The following is a 14,162-nucleotide window of genomic DNA, read 5'->3' on the forward strand; positions in this document are numbered from 1 at the left end:
AATGTTGCCCTCTAGGAAAGGCTCATGGGAAATGACACCTCCAGAGGAAGAGTCAACTGCTCAGATTTATTTTCTTCTCAAAAACGGTAGCAACAAATAGATTCAGACAAGTTCATTTCTCCCATGTGTCAGTTATTTTGAATGGTCTCTTGTTGATTTCCTGATATTTCATCATATATCCCCGTGGGTTACTAAAAAGGAATGAAGGACTCATCACTTGTGATCCAAGACCTGTGAAGCCCTAAGTTGTGGAGCTTAGTTTCGTGAGAGTCTTCACAGAGGAGACCGGAGAGACTCCAGGGCACTCAGCACACCACATGGCGAGAGCACTGCGTGCAAAGGACAAAGCCATCTGGGCTTTGGCAACTGATCTAGTCTCAATAAATCCATTCATGTCCCACCTATCTCTTGTAGGTCCCACCTAGTTCCACTTTGTCATATTCCAACATAGAGATTAAAGATCTGCTTGAATGTTCATGGAAACGTTCAAATAAGAGTGAATTGTTCTAGGGAATCAAACAAAATTAGTTTTGGTTTTGCAATATGAATGGTGTTGATGAGGTCACCCAACCTGTGCGTACCAAAGCTACGCTATGTAGCTCACAGTCTATGGCACTGGGCTTTAACAGGAAATGAACTGAGTGGCTGTGGCCTCAGGTCAGAACCAAGCTGGATGAGAAGCTAGCCTGATTCAGTGCTTCGATTTAATGCTGCCCCCTAGGGAAACCTGATGGGGTTCTCATCCAGTATGGTTTTCTTCCAGAATTATGTAGAGAGCTGAATTGAAGCACCCCAGCATTTTTCTGCATTATAGTAAACAACTCTTTCAATTCCACCATTTTTAAAATAAATTATATACTACTAATTTCCATTTGCTCATGGAAAGCAATTATTTCTGCTTATATTTTATTGATCAATTTTGCATGCCTATAGCTTGTGATCTGAATTAGTTTAAAGACAACAATATACAATATAATAAGCATTATTAACTTCCTATTACCTTGTTTTAAAATTCCATATAATTTTTGTTGTTCCACTCTTTAAATTAAGAAAGATATTGAACATAAGCTGAATTTATTGACATAAACATATTTCCTGTACTACAGTAATTTAATTTTGGACTAAACTGCTGAGGCAAACATTATCAGTCCTGTTTATTAAAAAATGTTTGCCTTTCAGAGATTAGAAGACTCATTCACAATGACACCCTATGTGCACCTGGGGCCAGAATCCTGATAGCAGAGCTTGCTGTTACCTACCTCATTCAATTGCCCAAGAAGTAATTTTAAAAAAGAAAGCAAACACCGTTCTCAATTCCTGATCCCACAGACATCTGTTCTTCACGATGATGTGCTCTGGTGTTGAAGAACTTGATGAAAGAAAAATCCTTCCTTTTCCAACTCAAATACAATTCATTACTTTTTCTAGACTCACTCCATCAGTTAGATTACTAGTTATTATTTTATTTATTTATTTTTGATTTATTTTAGTACATGGTCTACAGGGTGTATAGGATCTCACTATGTATATCCCACTGGGTATATAGTGATCCTTTTGCTTTTAAGCCCCTCAAGAGCTGAGATTGCAGGCATGTGACACCACACCCAGTCTCTATCAACATCTCAGCATGCCCCAGGGATGGGGCCAGCACAGCATGCTGGGATCGAACCCCCGCTGCTGTGTTCTGCCTAACCAGGCACTTTGGCCCACTGAGCTATCTCGCCAGCCCTGCCTCATCATTTTCAGTTATACACAAAACAAAAAGCTATGCATGTTAAGCAGAGTATCCCATGATGTTCAATATGAATACATCTTCAGTATTATTATATCAACTTAAATGATCTACTGAGACATTTATCATTTCTGTGTGATGAAATGTATACAATCTTTTCTATTATCACCTTGAAATGCACAGAGATGATTCCGTAGTTACTTGCTGTGTAATAACAGCACACCACACTTCTTGGCTCAGTATTGATTTACAAATCTGTTCTCAGGGCCAGGGATGCAGCTCAGTGGCACAAGTACTTGCCTGGCAAATGAAGGTCTTCAGTTTGATTCCCAGTCCCCAAAAGCAAACAAATAAATGGGCCACAAATAGCCATAAAAATCTTTCCCGCAGAGCCAGAGAAGTGTGGATAACGTTGCTGGTGCTTTTGACAATCAAGTTTAACTATCCCAGATGCCAGCTCCTGGTGCACCAATGTCACTATTTATTCTGCCACCCTGCTGTCCAGATATTGCCAAAAGAACAAAGGTGACACTCCTTATAAGTTATCAGGCTGTTATTTTTATTTATGTGTTACACTAAAACCTTGAGAAAACAAATTTTTCCTATTTTCTTCATTTCTAACAACTAAAACTTGTTGTGTTACAGACACAGTAAGGTAATAGCACTCAACAAAAATATGCCAAGGAAGAGAATGAGTGAATAAAGAACAGGCTAGAGTGCTGAGAGATAAGCTGAAAGTACCGGAGAGATTTTTAGGTGTGTTATGACTGACATTTTAAAACTAGTGGATACATTAGTAATAAGATGATTAAGTTAAGTTTTATGAAAGTCAATAATTGAGTATAGGCTCAGATGACACACAAACTTTTATGTGAATTATTATACAACCCACTTATGTAAATTAAAAGACTTTTATGAGAATTAAAATAATACTTTGACTCCAAAACTTTTGTGAAATATGGATAGGCATGCAGTTCGTGCTTTTGCCTACTAAATGTTTATTTCTTGTGCATGTACCTTGGAGACAGGCAGGTCTGCAGGGGTCTGACAAAGTAAATCTGTGCACAGCCTCTGCAACCCGCCACTCCCCACCAGCCCCTGAGGTCGAAGAGAGCCACATTTACATCTGATGGACAGACCGTACGAACGTGATAAAATGGAGCATCGATTCTGGGAGGCAGTTAAGTCCTGGCCTATAAATAGTGCACCACTCCCCATCCACATGCCCTTGGAGAGGCCTGAGGCAGTGGAGAAAGAAAGTAGAAGCAAAGCTGAGAAATACATCTACCATTTTCTTTGGTTTTATTATTCAGGAAAATAGGAAGTGAAATTGGTTTTTGAGGCAATACAGAGGACTCCATAAAATATATTTGAGTAAAGACATTTTTACCATAATAATAATAAAGAAATTTTAGTAAATTTACTAAAATTTTAGTAAATCCAACGATCTTAATAAAATACAAACAAACAATGATATGAGGCCCCAGTGTAATGCATGAAACTTTCAATTTAAACGTTTACATTAACAAAGTACTGTATAGTCAAATAACAAGGGCTGAGTGCAAAAAAAACCCACAGAGACTGAGACAGTGCTTTCAAATGAGGACTTAAGCAGTGAGAATCATGTGCGATGTCAATGAGTTATGAAAGCGCTACTCAAATTACACATGAAATAGCTGAATTGGACCTCATGTGGGAGAGAAAATCTATAGATGACATCAACATGTTTTTGCCATCACAGACTTCATAATCTAGAATCCCATTTACAACTGCTTCTTTTCTGCGCAATTATTCCCTGTTCAACTGCATATTGGTTTTTGTCTACTCATTAAAACACAAACACACTTCCCCAGACTTAGCTGAAACCTCTTCTCCCACCTGTGGTCGAGGTGGGAATTGATCCTCAGGATAAGTTCTACCTCGTCACAACTATTCTGCTGACCGCTTTCTGAGCAGCCTCCTTCACGTCCTTGTTCCTCAGGCTATAGATCATGGGGTTCAGCATAGGAATCACCGTGGTGTAGAACACGGCCACCATCTTGCCCTGCTCCACAGACTCCTCCGTTGGGGTCCTGAGGTACATGAAGAACAGCGTCCCATAGAATATGGTGACGGCTGTCAAGTGAGACCCGCACGTGGAAAAGGCTTTCTTTCTTCCCTCCGCAGAGCGCATTCTGAGGATGGCAATGAGGATGAATATGTAGGACACAATGATGACCAATAAGGAGTACGAGAAGTTGAGCCCTGCCAAGGTGCGCATGGTGTATTCTTTAATGGCGGTGCCAGCGCAGGCTATCTTAATGAGAGGTGGATCTGCACAGTAGAAGTGGTTGATCTCTATGTTTCCACAGAAGTATAAGCCATGGGTCCACAGTGTTGAGATCAAGCTGATGAAGAAGCCATACACATAAGGGAAAGAAATCAGGCAGATGCAGACAGTTCTTGACATTCGGCTGCCGTAGAGCAGAGGGTTGCCAATGGCCATGTAGCGGTCGAAGGCCATGACAGCCAAGATGAACACTTCGACATGGACAAAGCCAATAAAGAAAAAGCATTGCACTATGCATCCAGCATAGGAGATGGTTTTGATCTCAGAGACCAAATTTTCCAACATTTTAGGGGTGACATTAGAAGAGAAACACACATCTGCAAAAGAGAGGTGTCCCAGGAAAAAGTACATGGGACTGCTGAGCTGAGGACTGATCTGGATTAATATGATCATACCAATATTCCCAAGCAGAGTGATGATGTAGACCAGTAAGAAGACCACAAAGAAGAGGAGTTGTAGTTCAGAGTGACTAGTTAACCCTAAAAGAACAAATTCTGTAACATCCGTAAAATTAAGCATTTTCTCAAATCCAATCCAGAGCATGATGCATTTTATCTAATAAAACAAACAGAAATGAATAAATACATAAAACAAAATAAAGTCACTTTGCATTCAGACTATCTTTCCTAACTCATTTTTTTCAATTGGGATTGATATTTCTACATCTTGTATTTCCTTTTGTTTAGATTTCTTTGCTTATTTGTCTACTTCATGCATACATACATTATCTTTCACAAAGAAAGCCATAAAGTACCATAAATTATTGTATATAATTTTCATTGTGTAGAAATAAGTATTTCAAAAATTTTTTTATCTTCTGGAAAGAACAATATTTCTCATTGGTTCCATTTTTAAATATATGCATGTATATTATTCATCGATTAGATATGTACAGCACAGATGGTCTACCGTATGTTATAAATCCATTTAAAATCACAGTTAAGAAATCATGTTCCTCAATCAGAAAGTTAAATGGGATTTTCATTTAACTTTGTCATCTTACAAATTTCAGATGTATATTTGTGAACAATTTAAAATGCAACAAATGGCTTAAGATAAACTTATTGCTCACATCAGAAGAAACAACACTTATTTTTATGAAATCAACCTTTAAAAGTATCAAGACCTGGCAAGCAAAGAAATCCTTTTTTGAACCTTAACAAAATATCAAATTCTGTGGAAACCTCTTATTTCTTTTTCTCCAAATTTAGAGTCACAAAATCATAATAATATATTCAGTCTTTAATGTATGTTTGTCTATAAATAAATAAATAATGAAACTTCCAAAATGTAGAAGACATTAGTTGATGGGTTGCAGATCAGAATGATTCATTGTTTACTGCATCTGATTAAGATGAGGAGCTGGAGAGGTAGTGTAGCAGTTTACACATTAGGCTCTACAGCAAGAGGTCATAGGTTCAAGTCTCGGGTCTGCCTTTATTTATTGGGGGCCTGCCCCTTAGCTCAGTTCTTAAAGTGGCTGCTTCACCAAAGCAGTCAGGCTCAGGTTGCTGCGGTTCGATCCCCACAACTCAAGCCAGCCAAACCTGCCCTGAAGGCATTCAGAGGAAAAAAAAAAATCCTTCTGATTAGGATGAGGAAGTTTGGATTGTGTATTCTTCCCACCACTTTTTAGTGCCAGAAAAGTTTGGGCTAATTTGCAACAAGTAATTTTTTACTAATGTTCTATTGAATTATGAGCCAGAGTATTGTTCATTCATCATAAACTATCCTATATTTGCCACCAAAGTGTGAGTTTTAAAAACATCATTATCCGCTAGTCATACAGGAAAACCGAGACAGAACCAAGATTAACAACTTGGATACCTTGACTGTTGCATTGAACACTACATATTATCAAAATTCAATCACATGGTTAGTAATAAAATAGTTACCACCCTGGGTTCCTACTCTTCATGAGATCTGTACCATGAGTCTACTTATTCTCTTGCTGTAGTTTCTCAAGGGTGAACAGACATAATGAGAGAATATGCATTGCAGAGGTACCATGAGGATTCACTGGAGTAAATTTACAAGGAGAAAGGCAGAAAAGACACACTAAAGAAACCCCCAGGTTGTGTGTTCTAGGCATAATTCTAAATTTTTTGAGGGGGACTTAATTTTCTTATTTCAAAAAATTAGGAGATAAATTGAACCAGAATCCTCCACTGATGCTAAGTATTAAATGGAGATGGACTAGATTTATTAGAAGAATTCAAACAATGATTTGTCATTTTCCTCTGTGTTTTGGGGGAAAAAAACCAGTCAATGTATGTTTCATTTTGATATCTTTTATTTTATTTTAGGGTAATCAGAGAGCAACCATTTAGAACTTATGAAGGGCCATTTGTTTTAAAACACACATCATGGAATCACTTCTGGCTAAAACAGCCATGTGCTTCTGTCTCTAACACTGTCAACCTATAAGCGTAAAAGTGCACTAAGGAGGCAGAGGCGTAAGGGTCATGAGTTCTAATCCCACGGGGGCATTTTTTCAAGTCACTGTTTCAAAATAAAAAATCATAAAAAATGAAAAGGGATCTGGGGATAGAGCTCAGTGGTAGACCACCCCTGGATTTAATCCCCAGTATTTGAAAAAAATGTGTCACAAATAAATGGCACACACTATGATTGTACTCTTCTTTGATGACTATGAACATGGTACACAGAACTAGAAGAGAATAAAGTTTCATTGTGACTCATAAGTTGTCCTGCCTATAATTTGAAATGTGTGTTTCTGCAGAAGGTACACACAGATTAGAAATGTGTAAGACAAGGCTCCACTTTAGTCTTTCATGTTGCCCAGCCGTGTTTCATCAATACTTTGCATTAGCGAGTCACTTTTTCCTAAGGAAAAGGGAATTATAAAATAATTTTTACACCACATTGTACAGCTATGCTTTGGAATATCTTATAGATATTTGTCATTCAGTATCTAATTTATTACCTTTGTACCTCTATGATGAATTCAAAAAGTGTTTCTCTTTTAGGTATTCAGGAAGCCATTATATGAGTTGTCTTCATAAATTATATATATATATATGTGCATAAAATTATGATTGTACATATGAGCTATAACTGATACCATGAAAGTGCATTTTATATATATATATATATATATATATATATTCCTATGTTAATATAACAGTTCTTTTAATGCAACAAATACATGTTATAATTTCCTCTTCCACATTTCCTGAAAACATCTCACAAAAATCCTCTTCCTGCTCATAATTACAAGGACAGGCTAGGGAGATAGTTCAGTAGAATAAGTGCTTGCCTGGAAAGTGCAAGGGACTGAGTTCAATCCCCGGTTCTGCCAAAAAAGAAAAAGAAAAAAAAAAGCTAAAGAATTACAAGGACAGCCCAGAGAGCTGTCACTTGACACTGATTTACACCTTGTTCTTGTCCGTGTACCTACCTGCCCATGAAGAAAAAGGGCCCCTGGAAGCACCGACTCTGCTATCACTGGAGGATAGTTCAGAAGGATATACAAACACTGAATTTCCCACAGTGGGACTTTCTCCCTGGAGAATATGGACAGAAATCCAAGGCAGTAATTAAGATGCAACCTATTGCATCATCTGTAATAAAACTGAATCTCAAGAGCAAGGTAACTCTCAGCAGAACTAGAATTTGAAAAGCAAGGAAGGATTAGAAAACCTTGAGTTCTGGTAACTGCACCGCATGTGGTGGGGAAGGTATACAAGTTTTGTTTTGCAGTATGATACCAATGTTTATACCGCATCAGTTACAGCATTGATTTTGAATAGCATGTAATTTACAGTAGGCAAGTACTACTGAAAAGTATTTCTTACCCTTTTCCAGTTAGTAAAAAAGTAACAAATTGTCTACCCTGTACCCGTGTCAGCAGTGACCTTTCAGTGGTCTTCCTTTCATCTGAAAAAATTAAAATAGCTCTCTAACCTTAATTCCTGAATTAATGTTGGCAATAAAAAGGAAAAACTATGATATTGTTTCAGCCTTGGTAAGTTCATGATTGTGACACTTTCATTTTAAAAGAACTGAAGGGATAAAACAAACAAAATTAGTAACACATGACTGTCTTACGGAAGAAAAGCAATTCCATTAACAAAGTAATTCTTTCACACACAAAAAAAGTAGCTTGGGATTTTGCTTAGCAGAACTTTAACAAACAGCCGTAGCTGTGAGTTGGTTCAGTGGCTGCTACCCGTCGAGGCATGTGTGACACTAGCCAGTGGTACTCCTGCATAGACCCAGCCCCCAGAAGCAGAGCTGCGCGTGTCTTCTAGCTAGCGGGCCATGCCCTTGAGGGGTGCGCGGACCTCGGCCACATCCTCCTCCTCCTCTCTCCTCATCACCTGCTCAGAGCGCTTTTGCTGCCCAGCGTGAGTGCTGCTCACCCGGTTCTGAAGGATACTGGCCCAATACATCATGGGCCAGACCTTCTAAACCAGACAGCTAGAATCAGTACGTTCACCTTATCACCCTACTGTCTTGGGCATTGTGTGCTGCGGTAACCGAGTGCTGACCGGCGGGGCCGTAACTCTCAGCGCAGCGAAACCAGAAGTCCGAGCATCGGGCAACTGCGGCAAGGCTAAAGGTGTCCGAGGAGCTCTCCCCACGGCTGCCCCTGCGCTGCGTGCTGGTGCCTTCCCCAGCTGGGGAGCTGCTATCTCCAGCAAGGAGGGATGAGCTCAGAATCTTTTTCTGTGTAAGATTTCTGACCTGCTCTTCACCCAGACAGAGCAGGCGAAGAACACCCTCTTCGTGGCCGCTGGCTTTCCATCAATCGTCTCCAGCGAGGCTGTGGGAGGTATTTTGGTTCGCTTCGCTAATTTCGTTGTTTATGTTGTTTGCTTCGTTTATAAATTCTATGAAAAATAAGCTCCTCAGTAACTGTTTCACTGATGAAAGGTAATATACCTACTCTCTGATGTTTTCATGAGAAAGAAGAGCTATTTTTCTCCTACTTACCCTTTGTAGACAATTAGAAATGCTAAATGGGTGAGAAACAAACCTTAACATTCTTATGGACAGTGACGTCTGTTTGTGGCTGGATGGGGCTTAAATTTCAGTTCACTACATTTATAAGGTGTGCTACTTTATTCCTCTCGCTGAGCTTAATCAGCACTTGGGCCATGAAGGTAGAAAAGAAACAATTCAATTAATTCTTCCTTCTTTCTGATAGATGGCATCTGAGTTCTAGCAGGTGAATGTTCTCCAAGATACCAAAAACCACAGAATTTTTACCCTATTGTCACCATCCATAGACACTGGCATTTATTTGCTTATTGGTTCTTTTAATTTTTAAAAATCTATGTATTTATTTGTGTGGTCCAGGGTCTCTCTATGCAGCCGAGACTCATAGTGATCCTCCTGTCTCAGCCTCCCCGGCACTGGGATTAAAGGGATGTACCACCACTCGAGGTTTCAGGGCCAGTGTGGCATATGGTACCTGGGATTGAGTCCTCGCACTTGCCAGGCAGGAGCTTAGGCCACTGAGCTGTTCCTCAGCCATTTATTTATTTATTTATTTACTCATTCATTCATACATTCGTCATGCATTGGGCATGCAGTTAAAAGTTGTATCTGTTCTTCTACCGTTAATGTTCTGCTTATACATCCTGTCATGTGCTTACCTCTGTGTTTCCCCTGCCATTCTAATTATTTTCCTGTTCTATGTACTGTTTCCGGATCTGCGATGAGCAGTGACCATGGTGGCACTATCACACCATAATGGATCACACAAGTCCTTGGAAAACTGAAGTCTGACCTCTCTGGACACATTCTGCAATCACGTTTATTTCAGAAAACTGTTGCTTCGAAAGAGTTCAAATAAAGCTGGCAATGGTTGAATAAGAAAATGAATATGGGTTACCCTAATATTTGAATTTTATGAATTTAGTAGAACAAGGGCCGGGCAAATAGCTCAGTGGATTAAAGCACTTGCTTGGGTAGATGCAGTGCTGGGGTTTGATTCCCCAGCCCTGCCCATGGGGTGTGCTCAGACAGTGATTGAGACTGGGCGTGGTGACTCCCACCTGTAATCCCAGCCCTTGGGAGGCTGAACACAGGCGGATTGCTATGAGCCCAATCTACATAGTGAGACCTGTAGACCTTGTACTAAACTGCAAAATAAATAAATAAATAAACTTAGTAGCACATTTCTTATGACTGTTCTTACTTCCCAAGTCCAATACAACGAGGGAGGAAAAAGCAGAGCCTGCTGTACTTTGCCTAATGGGTATGCAGTTCTAACATTGTGATATAAAGAAAAATTATATATTTGATCTTCGTCTTTGGGTCCTGGCCAGAGCTGAGAAAGAATACATTGTAAAAGAAAATTTTAGAAACCCTTAGAACTTTTTTTTCTAAATCTTTGACCATGATGAAAATGAAAATAAAGGGGCATTGTAATTGCACCTCACCCAGCCCAAGCAGCCACCACCAAGGAAATAAAGACATCTCTATAGTCCTCAGGGATGCTCATGTTTTCATTGCTAGTGATGTATTAGGCAACATTTTCTAATGAATTTCCTCCTTTCTCTTATTTATTTTAATCTTTTGTTTATTTATCTGGCACAGGGTCTCACTATGCAGCTCAGATCCTCCTGCATCAGCCTGCCAGTGCTGGGATTACAGGCAGGCACCACCATACCATTCCAGTGCCTGGCTTGGTGCAAGGCCAGTATGGCATGCGGTACCGAGGATCGAACCCGGGTCCTTGCACTTGCCAGGCAGGCCCTTAGACTGCCAAGCTATCTCCTCAACCCTTGCTCTTCTTTCTGCATCTTAACTATGACGCATATCCAATCACTGGGATGAAAGGAAGTCACCATGTCTAATGACAGAAACTTCATTTTGCAGTTCTCAGTGTATACTTCACAGGTACTAACATAGCCTGTGGTTCCTGCTACTCACAAGAGGAAGTCAAAGGCCAGTTAAACAGAAGACCCAATGCTATTATGGGCTACTGGACTCTTTTAGAATATTTTGCTGAGTTTACACACCTATAATATTCAATAACGGAACTTAGAAAAAATGGGGTATACAGATGAATGTCCATTTTGTATCTGTGTATTCAAAGTGGTTAGGATGGATATAGAGTTACATTCTCTTAATGAATAGAATGATTTGTTCTAGTGGTGTTTGTAAATAGGAATCTCAAGTCCGCATCTTGTACAGCAATTAACCACTAAGAAGAATATATACAGTGTGTTATTTGTTGAAACTGTACTTCCGATTTGATTTGAAACTGTCTCGTTGCTATCTGTTTATCAATAAAATTTTGAAAAAAAAAAAAAAGAATAAGTCAAAGGGGCCACGAGTTCCAGGACAAAGCCTGGGCTACTCGGGAAGACTAAAGAAAACTGAAATATCGAAAAGACAGTTACAGTACAAGATAACACTCCCAATACATTAGCAATCACAGCAAATGGATACAACCCAGATTTCCAAAATTGTATGAAGCTAAGCCCCACATAAGATATATTAAGTGTGCACCTAAAATATAGACATGTAAAATTTAAAAATAGAATAATCATTAATAGACATGATTTCTCAAAATAAACCTTGCTCAATACTATTAATATCAAAGAAAAATGATGGTTAAGCCAAAGCAATATTGGGAATAGAACAGATTAATACATTTTAAAATACGTAATTCATCACATATGTTTGAATTTTATTTTATTTTATTATTTTTTTTTCAGAACCAGGGATTGAACTCAGGCCCTTGCGCTTGCCAGGGAAGTGCTTATTCTACTGAGCCATCTCCCTGGCCCAATGTTTTGGGATTGAACCGCAGTCCCTATGCTTAGTTTAGCTTAGCTTGTTCTAAGTAGGTGCTTTAGACCACTGAGCCATCTCACCAGCCCCCCAATGTTTGAATTTTAAAAGCTCTTCAAGTATCTCATACAAATGAGTAATACAATGTTACATGAGAAGCTTTTAATAATCATTAATTAATGATTAGGTAATGTTTTGAAAATGGGAAAAGGATTAAGAGATGGAGGGAAGGAAGGGAAAGGGACAAGGACATGGTCCTGACTTTGTCTCTGGCACTAAAATAAAGATAAATGAACAAATAAATAAAGTCAGAGCTATATGTACAACTCACTGGGGTCAACATAGTCATGATGTACCACAAACAGGTGCTAATAAAAGTAAAAACTAAAAAACTCTAGCTTCGTGAGAGTGATGAAGCCTGCAAAAGCGCAATGAGCTTGAAGAGACTGTGCAGACGAGCTGTGCATTTCGCGAGCACACCTAACCGTCAGACTGTGACTTTTTCTCAAGCTTGCGCGCATCAAGCAAACATAAACATATTCTAGGTGGTCATTTATGGGAAATTGTGTGATTAGCTTGTGCATTTACTTTGGAAGTTAACGAAATTACAAACTAAACTGATCCTATGCTTTAATAAATTTCAATAATCTAAATATCTGTCTCTGAGGAGAAATGATAGAGTTATAAGTTGCAGGGTGCTTCTCTTTTTAGGAGCTTAATTCCATCTATGAGTTTGGGGGAGAGGACCACAGTGGTGGCTGTCACCCCCTGGAGAGTTTATAAAGGGAAGCACAATTTTAACAAATGCTTCTGCTCAGAAACTGAATTATTCACAAACAAGAGCATCCATAAACCAAGACATTCTGCATTATTACTTAATTGCTATTTCAAAGATTTCTACAATTCAAAGAATTTTGATTCCTTAAAAGAAGTGCTTGTACAAAAATGAGTAATCAACTAATTATATTAAGAAAGTAAAAAGCCACAGTTTAAAAGAAGAGACTCCATTTGCATAAGCAGGCCTTGCAAGTTCTTATGCTTCTTGGGCTGGTCAGATAGCCTGGCAGTCTAAGTGCCTGACTGGCAAGCACAACGACCAGGGTTTGATCTCCAGTACCGCATGCTGTGCCAGCCATGGAACCCCAGGCGTATGGTGCCCACCACTGAAACCTGGCATGGTGGCGCACTCCTGTAATCTCAGCGCAGGAGAGGCTGAGACAGGAGGATCACTACGAGTCTGAGCTGCATAGCGAGGCCCTACACCAAATAAATAAATAAATAAAAGATTTTTTTTTAAGTTCTTATGCTTTTCTAACAAAACCAGACAAAGTACAAAGAAGTTTTTTCTCGTAGTAAGGCCAAGAAAGACTGAAGATTATAGTTAAGACTACATCTTTTCTGAGCTATACACACAATGATCAGGGACAAAGAGAAATCTTAAACCGGCTCTTCCTTATCTCCCAAATCTCAGCACTTTACTACATTCCTCAAAGATTAATCTTACTGTATTGTGAATCCTTAGAGATCGCCCCTCATCAGTCCGACAGGAAGCCGAAGGAGACCCAGACTCCTTTCCACCTCCCCTAACTCTTCTCCCATGATGCTCTTTCCGTGGTCTTTTTCCCTCTTCTCTCCTCCCTTCCTGAGACCTTCGATCTGTGTTATCTGAAGTCCATGGTCTGTAATCAGTGAAACCTACCATGTCTACAGGCTTCTCTGGATCCTCCCTTCAGCAGACCTCATGCAGCACCCACCTTGGGTCGCTATTTTTCATTCCCACTTGGCCTGCAGGGCAAATTTCTTCATATTCTTGCTACCCTTTCCTTCAATCTTCCTTAAAAGCCCGAGCTTGTAATCGCACATCATCAGATCGCCTGATTTCTTTTATTGCCTGCTACTGTGCTACCTCTTGCAACAGCCCCTCATTATTTGTTTATAATTTTAAAACAACTCTATCTCATGGTAGATGCATTCATTATTATTTTTGTCTTCCTGTTATCCAGGTATGGAGATCCTTGGTAATTCACAGTGAACTTGCAATCAGTGATCCTGTCTCTCCTCCAACGCAGCCTTGTGGAAACACTCCATAACTTAGCATTGTAATGATTCTAATCTGGGTAGCCTGGTTCTGCTGCATCCCTCCCTGGGACACAACCTTCTCTCTTCCAATAAAAAACATAAAATATTTACCACAAAATAAAACCATTAGAACTGTCATGTGACAAAAGTTCACTTGCTGGGCCTACAGAACTCTGGGTTTGACAGCAAACACTATGAGAGAGAGAGAGAGAGAGAGAGAGAGAGAGAGAGAGAGAGAGAGAGAGAGAG

The 14,162-nt window shown here is 39.4% G+C and overlaps 1 protein-coding gene across 1 annotated transcript; it reads right to left on the reverse strand.

Annotated features, from left to right (window-relative positions):
- Nucleotides 1–3,647: 3,647 nt before the first annotated feature.
- Nucleotides 3,648–4,580, reverse strand: LOC101589382 (olfactory receptor 5M3-like). Its single transcript, XM_004645756.1, has one exon. It carries the CDS (start codon nucleotides 4,578–4,580, stop codon nucleotides 3,648–3,650), a length of 933 nt encoding a protein of 310 aa, XP_004645813.1.
- Nucleotides 4,581–14,162: the final 9,582 nt, after the last annotated feature.

This window comes from Octodon degus, unplaced genomic scaffold (genome assembly GCF_000260255.1).
Source record: "Octodon degus isolate 3935 unplaced genomic scaffold, OctDeg1.0 scaffold00239, whole genome shotgun sequence".
Classification (NCBI taxonomy): domain Eukaryota; kingdom Metazoa; phylum Chordata; class Mammalia; order Rodentia; family Octodontidae; genus Octodon; species Octodon degus.

What these genes read in the sequence shown, in the direction of transcription:
- LOC101589382 (XM_004645756.1), bottom strand. Translation starts at nt 4,580, where the DNA reads ATGCTTAATTTTACGGATGTTACAGAATTTGTTCTTTTAGGGTTAACT.